Source organism: Pseudoliparis swirei, chromosome 19 (assembly GCF_029220125.1).
Source record: "Pseudoliparis swirei isolate HS2019 ecotype Mariana Trench chromosome 19, NWPU_hadal_v1, whole genome shotgun sequence".
NCBI lineage: Eukaryota > Metazoa > Chordata > Actinopteri > Perciformes > Liparidae > Pseudoliparis > Pseudoliparis swirei.
Window position 1 is genome coordinate 16,440,070 of NC_079406.1, and position 12,578 is coordinate 16,452,647.

Below are 12,578 nucleotides of genomic sequence, written 5' to 3' on the forward strand. Positions count from 1 at the left end.
TGAAATATGGACAGATGGCATCATAGTTGTAGCCGTCTGTCATCATATCATTGATGTCATTGCAGCAATACTGCAGCTATCACTGTACATTTAATCTCATCAAAACTGCAGTTTGTCTCAGCGATTTCTTCTTGAAAAATAAGGCAAAGAAAAGCAGCAATATCATTTTACATTGGTCACATCGTGCCGTTCTCCAAGCAAATTCCACCTTTTTCTATTCCTCTTTTTCATCTGTCAGCATACTTGTACCATTTATTTTGCTCTGATACATCCACAAATGTGCTCTTTTTAGAACAATGAAGCTTTAAAACGTATTTGCCATACAGTAAGTTCCCAGCCTGCCATGCTGTTCTGCAGCATATCAAGACAAACATGCTCAATAACATTAGAGGCTGAGAGAGTTGGTAAAAAATACACCCCCTGTGATGCTGTGGTCCGCTCAGCCTTCAGGAGACATATTGATGCACAGTTATTTTGGTCAATAAGTCCTTCTGAGCAGAGGCCATCCTTATCCTTGAGACCGACTGCATGTGAAAAATGAGAACAGGATGAGACCATGCATTTTAATCTGTCTATGCCGCTATATCTTAAAGGGAGGAAGGGACGGGGGAGAGATGGAGCATGTGGGGGGGCAGGGGGAGAAGAAGGGGTGGAGATGCACTTCCTCTAACCCTGTCTCAGCCTCACTAATGCAGTTGTTAACAATAAACCATACCATTGGTAGGACACAAATAGAACACCTCTAAGCCGGAGCAAAGTGGCTTTATTGAAATAAGAAGCACACTCAAAGAAATGACTCATTGGATGAACTCAATTAAATTGTTGGCAGGTTTTCCATCCAAAAATCTTATGCAACGCCAACTCAAATTTAGCACATCAGTGCAATACAATGTAATTAAGTTAGTCCAACTCATTTGTATCAAATACATTTAAAATAAAATAACGATATTCATTAAATTAAATTAATTTATGTTTGTCCAACTCAAAATATAAACTAACTAACAAAATATGCAAACTCCACACAGAAGGAACACCTCGACTGGGAATTGAACCCACGGCCCTCTGGCTTTGAGGCGACAGTGTTAGCCACTACACCACCGTACAACCCTGAAAGTGTCTTCACCTCATGCAAACAACTGATTTTCAGCTGGCGCATGCGCAAAGGGTAGTCCTCAATGAAACACATTTATTTTGAGTTGATATGCACACCATCTAACCTAAATAAATCTAATAAATGAAAGTATTCATACATTTTGTGTTACACCCATTAAATATAAACATCTATTTTTGTAATTGATTTATTTAAATGTATCAAACAATATTTAAATGTGTCACCTCGAAGAAGGGCTTGAATCATTTTTGTGAGTGTAACCTAAATAAATCTAATAAATGAAAGTATTCATACATTTTGTGTTACACCCATTCAATATAAATATCTTCGTTTTGTAATTGATTTATTTAAATGTATCAAACAATATTTAAATGTGTCACCTCTAAGAAGGGCTTGAATCGTTTTTTTGAGTGCAGGCTGACCTCTGACCTCATGAAAGCATTTATAGAACATACAGACCAGTCCTCCATTACATACAGTAATATAATGCATTGGGTTCAAACATGAACTGGGCAGTGGCAGGTGTGTGTGTGTACGTGTTGTGTGAGACGGGTGGGGCTGCTGGGAGGGACAGCAGCAGTTCAATTTGCAGGGGAAACTATTAATTCAAACACAAGCTCGCAAACTAAAAATGAAAAGCAGCGTGTTTTTTTGTAAAAAGTTATCTATAACAAATGGCCTTCAATAAAACATTAGCACATCTATATTTTATAGCTTCCCATGTTTCCCACTGCTTCTGAAGGGAGTGCAAGTTTCTGCTCTTTCAGACAGGTATGACCTCAGCTCATCACACTGAAAGGACAGTATGGTTATTGAAAAATGTTGGGAGGTTTGTAGTGTCCAGATCTGCGGTGAGATTTCATCAAAGTTTAAAAGTTCAAGGAAGTTAAAAATCATCTGACATAATCGTTTTTTATGGCAATAAAACGAATATGTGATGCATTGCCTTTTGCATCATGTGCCAAAAACACTACGACAGGGGTCACTAACCTTTTTGAAACTGAGAGCTACTTCAAGGGTACAAAATAATACGAAGGGCTACTTGTTTGATATAAACTTCCTGAATCACAAAATAGGCATAACGACGCCCCTGGTTCCTTCCATAAGTATCAGTAATTGTAGAGTTACATAACTTTAGAGAAGCATGTTTGAGGTGAAATCCCCTGGTCTGTGTGGCTTTTAAACACGTTTTGCAGACGGGTCTCTGTATGTCAGTGGGTTTTCCTTCACTGTCTGCAATGTAGCCCAAATACTACCACATTTTACTTCTGGCATCTTTTTTTGCCATAAAGCCGAGGACCATCGGCAAAAGCTTTGGGACTTGATGGCATGTCCCCCCAGCGACCAATCAGGCATCATGACAAGGAGCTGAACAGTACATGCACTGAAGACGCTGTAGACATCTGAACGCTGATTGGCCAAGACTCGACACGTCACATCAAAGATGTTTTATTGCGAAGATCACCACATTCACTTGTTTTCCCTGTCTCACTCCAATCTCAGAAACGATGGACGTTATTTTTTTGCCGGAGTTCAATGTTGTTTTAAAACACACCTTGCGGGCGACTCACCCCCGCGGGTGACCGGGTGCCCGCGGGGACCGTGTTGGCTACCAATAAATGGCCTGCCCAATCTTTTTCATTTCTGGTGTGTTGCTGTTGTTTTTAATGATTTGTGTTTGATGTTACTGAGATCCTATCAGCTACATGGAATCAAGTACTAAAGTATTTGATCCCAGCTTTTCACAGGTTTAATATGCAGTCCAAGCCATATTCCAGTTTAGGTATCACAGAGTCAGTGAAATGGAAGAAGGTGAATTGTTGGCTGGGGCCCTTGAGCCTCCATGCTTGTTTGAAGTCTCTCTATTCCTGCCCAGTTCAGAATGCTTTGTCCAGAGACAAGATCAAAGTTGGCAGCTATTGATCCTTTCCCAAACCAGACATAACACTCACTGAACATGTTAACAATTTCGGAATGAGTATTTTAATTGTATAGGTCTTTAAAAGCCCACTCAATTCACAGTTCTGCAGAGCGGATTTGAAGCAGCAACTTTTGGACGGTCAGACGTGGCGTATCCAGCTAACGTTCTTTATTTTTCTCCTTGAGCTGAACTCATTCATTATTCAAATCACATCGCGGAGGTCATGCAAGAACATAATGTTAAGATAAAGAACAAATATTAAGAGATGCATTATCAAAAACAAAATATGTTCCTCATTAAAATAGTTATTTAATCGCCTTACATAGTTTAATAAAATAACTAGACAATATAATTAAGAAGGTACATTTTTTGATCGCTTGTGAAAAAAGAAAAAAGAGCAAACAATCCTCTCTTAACCCAAAGATATGTTTTAAAATAAATACTCAGTATGTGTTGCTCAATGTGCAGTTGACGTAAAGGTCAGTTTTCAGACTTAAAACTGCTTGTCTGTTTCAATTTGTTCATAAGTTAGCCCATAACAATGTGATAATGTTGTTTATTCTTCTAGTCGTGACATTGAAGCCCTGCTAATGCTATGGAAAGCTTAAATGCCATGCTCTGATTGCAGGGGCGGTTTTTCCTACAGGCGGTATAGGCGGCCGCCTAGGGCGCCATTCAGAGGGAGGAGCAAACATTTTTTTTTGCTGGGCAGTTTTTTTTTGCGCCCCCACTATATCTCCAACCAATATTTTGACATTTAAAAAATAAATCTAACATTAGGGTAAAATGAGCCAAAAATCGAAAACGGAAGGGGCAATGCCAGCCATCAACAGAACAGAAAACAAAAAAAACATTATTTGCAGGGACGAGGGAGTGAATGTGCACCGTTGATCAGGGGGGCGTGGCCGGAGCGGAGTTCAGCACAGATGTGACATTTTCTCAGGGATTTTGTTCTTTATTAAATGTTTGTTCATTGTTGCGATCGTTGTTCTGTTTCTTTGAAAGAAATTCAGTCTTGCAGGGCAAAATAGCGTTTGAAAGTTGCAATTCTGTTTTCGTGCAAAATCGTTTTTAAATGTGCGAGGGCCGCTCCTGTCTGATTGTTCCAAAATCTTTTAAAAGCCTTTATTTCCCCATTTTGTTTTGTATAGATTTTTATGTTTGTACCAGAAAACCCCCCTCTCAACTTCACAGAAGACTACGGTAGGCAACAAAGGGGCCTAATACTCTGGAAAAGGAGGTTTCTAACATGACACTTGAAATAGAGATTTCTGTGAGCTGAGTTGGCTCCTTAAGATCAATAGCTTGTCTCTCTCTCTCTCTATCTCGGAGACGACTGTTGTGGCATTTGAACAAGATAAAACAAGGGTTCCCCTCCACCTCACCTCTGAGAACTGAGCACTTCCACCAAATCCCAATCGGTTGAGAAGGCTACAGATGAGTCCATCTAAATCCCATCCTGACTCAGCTTTAGACCCCCGGCAGTCAAAAAAAAGGAGAGAGGAAATAAATAAATAAAGAAACTCAAATCATCTTAAAAGGAGAGGTCCAATCTATGTAGGTTAATACTCACTGTTGCTTCATTTAGCTATGTTGCAGGCCCACTGGGGAGGCTACAAACAGTTCTGGGAGCCAGAAGGCACAAAAGCTTTTATTTATTTATATGAGGGAGAATATATACTAGCAAGAAGCAAACCGGTGCAAATGATGTGGAAAAAAAGGAGTTTGAAGAAGTTATCTTGTACGTTGTGGAATAACTGCAAGAAAAGGAATGGGATGCATTACCATTTTATGTGCAGCATGAATTAAATATACATAGCGCAGACAGAATATCACTGATAACATGACAATTTGTAAGGTCATGGTGTGAAATGAATTAGAAATGCGTTCTCCCATCTTTTAACAACCACCAGCAACGTACCCCTAAGCAAGGCACTTCATTCTCAATTACTCTATGGAAGCTGCTCATTTGTCAGCAGCAGATGACGAGATGGGCAGCAGGAGTAAAAGGTTGCACTAAGTGTTAATGTGGAGAAGGGCATCACTATCAAAGAAACTGCCTGCTCAGCCATTTTTCATGAATAAAAGTTTGGGGGGGAGTTCAAGCCTCAGAGCCTTACAAGAGTTGATCATCTGCTAACCTGTCAGCCAATTATCTGGATCTTGCAACAACGTTGGACTTTAAACTCTGGGAACATGGGTCCTCTTCTCCTTTGCATGTCAGCTTAGTCTTCCCCCTGGTCGCTGATGACATTGAAACACTAATTATGGCTAATTGTTCTATGCTGAATGGATTTAGTCACATTGCAAATGATATACCATTGGTCAGTGTCACAATGTTTCCCCAGTAAAATTCAATGGGGAATGGAAATTTGCACAAATGAATGTAATTAAGAAGCACATTCATTACTTCTAATTGCATTTGAGAACCCTCAAAGTGAAACTGAGATTGGACTCGTATGAATAATTAATGCAGCTTACTCAACTGAACGCTTTGGCGTTGTTGCAGTCACATAATGATGAGCTAAACTATCGACATGTACGACAAAATGCAGTTTTAGTTTCAATAACAACCAACTGACTCTTTTTCCCCCCGCCGTCCTCTTGAAATCTCTTTATTTTTTGGCAGATTGGATCTAGACAGTGGAATTCCAATCCTAGCCCAAGCTTGGCATTGGCCAGACACACTGGGTTTATTAGAGGTCTGAAAAGTGTTTTAGTTCAAGTGCTCCCTGCACACTGTTTTTCCAAAAAAAGCAGTTGTAAATCAGTCAACTGGAAACTCTGAAGGCTATTATGCAAATTATTTGACCTACAGAAATCAAAGAGTTGGGAACGTAACCCCCACAAAGAATGAACCCAGTAAGCCTTTAATCTGATTATTTGTCGACTGGCATCAGGATCATTAATAATAAAATATAAAAGCAATATGGCACAAAAATAAATATCAAACAAAATCATTGATTGAAATCTTTTATTTGATGAGGTAATTCCCTTTCGTAAAAACGTCTGTATTTGTATAGTACACTAGCAGCACGTTTAAAACTATAATCTTATTATACTTGCAGTATTTAAAAAGGATTGGCTTATTTTAATAGCAGATTTAGATCTTAGACAGACAAGGTGTAAGCTGGTCATTTGGAAGCCATATGCCGCAGATTAAGATACGGCACTATATTGCACAGCTTTTTCATGTTTCTTCCAGAGACCAATTCACTGCTTCAAAACTGCCTCTAGTGAGCTGCTTGGAAGTGGGTAAAAAGCACAAGCTCTTAAATCCCTCAGCTCCAACAACAGGGGAAAGAAATAAGTATATTACAAATCGTCCGGAGAACAAAATTGTGTTTTGTTTGAAAAATGTGAAGGATTTAGACTCAGGGATTTGCTCCCACTTTGCTGCTCTTTGTCTGGGGGCTTAGCGCCGTGTGCTGTTCATGACATAATGTCTCCCATCATTCAGAAAAAGAAAAACTTTTCAGGACATCATCGAGTCAACAACAGACTGTGCAAAAATGAATACACAGGATTTAATAATTCAGAGTCAACACATCCTGACAAGTGCATTCAAGTCACTCGGCACAAGGCCGTTGCTCACTGTTAAAAACAACAACAAAAATAACAACAGAATCCAGGAAGTCAGTCACTTCTGATGCCTGGAAGGGGAACCTCTGTGAACCGACGTCCGGGATGCAACAGCACTGAGCCACTCTATGAGGGAACGTCAACTGAAACGCTGCATATCTCTTATTTGAGGGAAGAGATGCATCGCATATCATTATGCTTTCTTTTTTCTGATGTTTTGATGAAGTGCGGCAATGTGGCCGAGAGGGACAGGTACGTTTCATCATCTCTAATTGTTGTGGATGTCTAGTTCTGTAAAAACCAGCTGTCAGACGTATGGGGGGTTGGACCTAAAAACACACATGCTAATGCTATTAATTTGCAGTTTTTATCTATTTGTCGAGGCAGAGGAGGAAATATCAAAAACATTTTGAACAATGTGTGACAAAAGAGGCGACAGCACAGAGACTGATGGCGGGTGTGGAAGTAAGCCTGCAGGGGTAAGCAAGAGCCTATAAAATGAACAGCCGCCTCACTCATAAATAATAGAAACATAAAATGTCATATGAACTTTATTTCAAGAGTGGGTGGCCTAATAAAGATGCAGGTTGAAAGAGGAGTTGAGAAATTCATTGTCATAAGAAGACCACATGGCACGGACAATTATTCAGTGCAAGCTGACATTCGGGTCCAAGCTGAAGCACCTTTACGAAACAAAACCACATTTGACTCCTGGAATCCTCTTTTTAGCAACTCAACGCTCGAGTCATTCACTCCCTCAGCTCGATTTCCTCTTCTCTCACTTGGAGTCATTCCATCTCTTCTCCCCACTTTCCACTCTTGTCCTTGTTCTCTCTGCTTTACAAATTCAGTCGACACAATGCGAGATTTGCCACCGCCATGCCAGCCTGGTGTTCATTGATAAACCCACATCGAATACATCCGAGACCCGCTCCGTCACCAACGCACTCATCTCTGAGACGGTCAACATGCACAGGATCCATCTCTCCTTCTGAAGTGAGAGTCAGGGTTCATCTTTAAACCTCTGGAAGGACAAAATGCAGTCGGCGTCTCTTGCTCTGTCTTCAAGTGATGTATGAACGGGTGTGCAAGTGTACGTTAAATCAGCAGCATCTAAAGGCAAATAAAATAACATTCTAGACTATGGATAAGAATATTTGGGGTGTAAAGTGTATTCATTTAAATTATAGAACTTAGTTATATAACTTCCTATATTTCTAATCAGCCTGGAAAGGCAAACAATACATGTGTGAAAGCTGCATAGTTCTACATATATTTCATAAGTAATGATATACTGTATGTCAAATTATTCAAATCCCTTCTTATATTGTGTTTGTCCAAGCCTCAACTATGAGCTGCTCCCTTTTTAACATCAGTAAAAATTATATTGACTTTACTATCGTTTGGCGTGATAAGGTTACAGCAGAGTATTACTAGGAACTTTGTGGTTAAATAAGTTAAATTACTTTTTTAAATATCAAACTACTAATATTAGACTCTCCAATATAACACTTTTGGTGAGTCTGTTAACACTCCATCTGATTTTTAATGCAGCAATTTGTAAACGTACACAAGCATTTACCACATTAGCATTGGTCTTCTATCTAAAACTAATCCACTTCAACAAATATTACCCCAGAGTGAAAGTGGGTAATAAGTGCAGTATTTGAGTATGTTTATGAGGTATGAGCTGTTTATGTCACTGAATATTAATGAGATGATGATCAATTGCTTCTGTATGTGAATTAATCCCATATATGAATCACTGCTGTCACCATGCTGTATATATTAAAGTGAACAGCTGGGAAGGAGAGGTTTGATCATTAGATGCTTATGTTTGGATCTGTGTTTCGATATGTGTGTGTAGGTGTGTGTGTGGGTTTGTGTGTGGGTGGGTGTGTGGGTGTGGAGGTCAGCTGGTTGCGTGTGGCTATCTTGTAAAAAATAAATTCTCCCTGTTAGTTATAATATCCTTTGATCAAAAATAGAAAAATCACATATTGGACGGACCTTTGCATGTAAATGAACCGGAAGGCATCGCCAGGATGTCACCCATCGTGTCTAATATCTAACGAACGCATTCACAATCACACTCACACTGACACCCGAGCCCCGGACCTGTCAGCACAGCTGCCGGGGAGAAAGATCCACCAATGACTGTTGTCTCACTTACACACAATGACACACAGGCTATAGTGCACGGAGTTGCATGCAAACCAATCTATTTCTCCCCATCCTGTAGATATTCTCTGCTTGATATATGAAATTTAAAAAACAAGACTCATTATTTTGACAAGTAACTCTGTGGAATGGCTAAAGCATTTCTAGCAATGATACACACGGGTCACAGGAGGAGTGAAGGTCTGCTCCGATGTGAGCCTCGATCCAGCCTGGAATATATGATGCAGGGTTACCTCCAGAAAATAACATGATATGTGACAAGGACAGGGATATGGGACTCAGAATAGCCTTGTTCGTGTTAAGGTGGAGCAAATTCATTGTCGCAGCATCATTGGCATTGCTGCTGGTGCTCCGGCTTTGGATCTACACTACCACTGGTGGAACAAACAGGATCCTCTCTGGTGTGTCTTAAGCACACTTCTTTTCCTTCAGCCAGTTATTTGAGCAATGCATTTACAAACAAAAAAAAACTGTTGTATATGTATGAGGAAGGAGTGTTGCTTTGCTGCATTCAATGGGGCCTTTTATGGAGAACATCATTGGGCAGTAAGCCAGGCCGTGACAGCTGTCTGGTGAATCATTTGAATATGATGATTCCTTTACCTTCTACAGCTCCGCACTCAACAACATTTACAAAATTCAGCCTTACAAAATCACTTGTCAATAATATAATTTGTTGCACTCGCATCCCACGACAACAGATTTTCGGCTTGTTTTGATAAAATCCAATTAATTTGCTTTTCTATTATGACAGATATTTTAGGGTTTTACATCTCAACACATTCAATTTGCAGTGATTTATTTCTCTCAGAAATGCAGCCCCCTGTTTGGTTGACTTTGGTTGACAAAACTGTGAAACTTTTTCTGTATAACTAGTTTCTGACTAGTTTCTTTTTTTACCAGAAAAGTTAAATGTTTGCAGGGATGTCTTGTTTCTATGACAATCACAGCTGTAATCTCAGTGAATTATGTATAAAAACACAGATGGTCACTTGTGAATTACACTATGGAGATTCAGCCTAAAAAAACACAACAAAATGATAACAATAAAAAAATAAAAATAAAATAACAGATGTGCCTGCTGGCTGGGCAAAATGGAGCACTCACTCGATTCAGGGTCTGAGTTCCCATCTCCCTCAGTGCGGCTGTTTGGTGATGTTTGCTCATAGTACTCCTCCAGGGGGAAGTTGAGGGGAAGAGGTTGGGTGGTGCTGGCTGTGCTGCTCGGCTCCGGGTCTCCCAACCCGCTGTCACTGCAACTCTCCTGGGAACCATCTGGAAGATGGAACGTCACGCGGCGCTGGGTCTGAAGAACACCAACAAACAAGGAATGTTCGGTTAGAAATGCTGCCCCGTTTAAAATAACCCAAAAAGTGGGAGGACATTTTTTTTTTTAAATAGGAAATACATTGTAGTGTGGGGGAGATTGTGAGCACCAGTTGTCTTGTATGTCACAGCCAAAGACTGAGCTCAAGAAGCAACCTAAAAGGGCCAAATACCAGTAAGATGAGTCATGCTTCAATCCTTTTAAAGCCCTAAAATGATTTGCTAATCAGCACTTTTAACTGTAAAATACGGGGATACAAATAAATGAAAATGTCCAAGTTACGAAATATCCAATTCTCCAAATACAATGGAGATAGATGGATGAATGAAAAGCTTCACAATATTAAGAAAATCTACATTTTAAAAATCAACAGTAATGTTTCCTCACAGAAAGAGCGAATTCGGTTTAGCATTGTTGGCTACTGACACCTGGGCGCTAAGAGCATCTGCCATATGAAAATGCTGGTACAACCAATTGGCGAATAAATAACACATTTCTTAAGTCAGTTTGTGTGCCATCATTGTGCATTTGTTGTGTGTAATTTGGCATGCAGCAACATTAGCGGCTCAGATTAAGTGCACTGGATGTCAGGTGGCAAAGTGTAAAGAGGGAGAAAGTCTGCAGAGGGAAAATGTAGATGAATGGGTCAAACAAAAGCGTGACTGTTACCCAGGAGGCCGTTGGTTTGGGTCCTGTGTGAAACCAAAAGTCAACCTACGTAATACTAACACAGCTTGTAAAAACCCAATGTCATAATCAATTGAATGTTTGACCCTTGACCATAGTTATTGCTATACACTGTCTTTCTATCAAAATTGAGCACTAGAGAAATGTATCGAACATCACGGTGTCATTCTAGGGATGAATGCATCTTGGTATCCTCTTCTGTTATCCTATTCTCTTTGCTCCTAAGGAGAGTCTTGGCACACCAGCACTGACAAACAAAGACGACTATCAATATGAGTGGTGACAACAATGCTCACATATGCATGAATGAGCAGAGTCAGCGTTTACAAGGGAAATCCTTGCCTGATTGCATCATGTGGTGTGGTTAGTTGCCGAGCACTGCATTCATACTCTTTGCCTCATTTTAGTTGGAAAATAAGCCAACATGTCATCCTGTCACTATGGGGGCTAATTGAAAGAAACCTCATAACCCAAAAATTATTTCTGCTCTGTTGAGTTAAGTGAATTACTTGACTAAAATATTTATAATTGAAACGGCTTGTCCTGTGAACAGATGGGATGTGTATGAACAGGTTGAACTATGTCCTAGTTTTTTTAAAATCTCACCCAGTTTAGACACAAAATAAGTGGAAATGTGTGTGCCGGCTGAAACTTTGATTGGTAAAGTCTTGGGGATCACAGGAGTGTGGGCATTTTCTTCTGAAAGGTGCAGGCTTCTTTTATTGCTCTGGCGGTTTACAGAAGTTTCATGTTGCAACCTTTCTTTGGAGCAAAGAAATAAAACACATCCTGCCTGTGTGTAATGATGTCTGCTAACATGTAAGCAATTCCTCCAGAAAACACACCACAGACGTACGCTAATGTACATTGTGAGGCACAGTGGGTAATCTGTATTGGCGATAGTAACGATATTATTTTTGACTTTGACGTAGTATCCGTAAAATTTTCAGTGAAATATACTTTAGCTTCATGTCTTCTTAAGACTCCCTGAGCAGCATCCTACTGCATCACAATGTATAGGACAATTAAACACATACAATATAATTACACCCTCAGCTACGGTTATTGCTGTGAATTGTATTCGTCACATTATTTAAGCTGATGAGAGATAAAAAAATTTAAGAGCAAATACAATTGGAGCACAAATTATTATCTTGATTTTCACTGTAGCAACAAGAGCAATATGCGAGTCCTGAATTCAAAAAAATCCTAAACACATGCTCCCTTATGCTCAAGAGGAGGTGATGACTGTGTGAACAAATTTTTTTCTTTGCCACTATAGTGTGTAGATAAGCACTTATTGTTCTTAGATAAGACCGAATCAGGCTTGGAAAATAGCAGAGAGGGAGAGTGAAATAAAGTCTGGCACTAATGAAGGACACACTGCCAAAAAACCAAGTGCACAAAAAGCTTCATTTAAAAACTATCGGAGAGGGTTGACTAACCTAAATACACACAATTAGTACCCTGAAAGCAACACTGAGTGGTTTTCAATGATGTGATGTTGAAACAGCGAGCTAAATATTCTATTTACTTGATTCATCCATCTAGATCCGGAGGCCACACATCGCTGTGCACGTGTGTACGTGTGTGTGTGTGTGTGCAAAATAAGAGTGCAAAAGGGAGAGTCAAAGACAAAGAGAAAGAACACACAACCTCCAACACTTTTGAGATAACAACTCTAAAACAGAAGCTGTTGTTGCTATTGTTTGTATTAGGACAATAAAGAAAACATACAGCGTACTTATTTCCAAAAAATATACAAATAT

At 39.7% G+C, this 12,578-nt stretch overlaps 1 protein-coding gene across 1 annotated transcript in view; it reads right to left on the bottom strand.

The window, feature by feature from the left end:
• The window catches only part of pcdh11 (protocadherin 11), a 126,291-nt gene that overhangs the window by 31,792 nt on the left and 81,921 nt on the right, over positions 1-12,578 (bottom strand). The window contains exon 6 of the mRNA XM_056439250.1: positions 9,903-10,101. Within this exon, the coding sequence (XP_056295225.1) occupies positions 9,903-10,101 (199 nt within the window). The remainder of the gene's footprint in view (positions 1-9,902; positions 10,102-12,578) is intronic.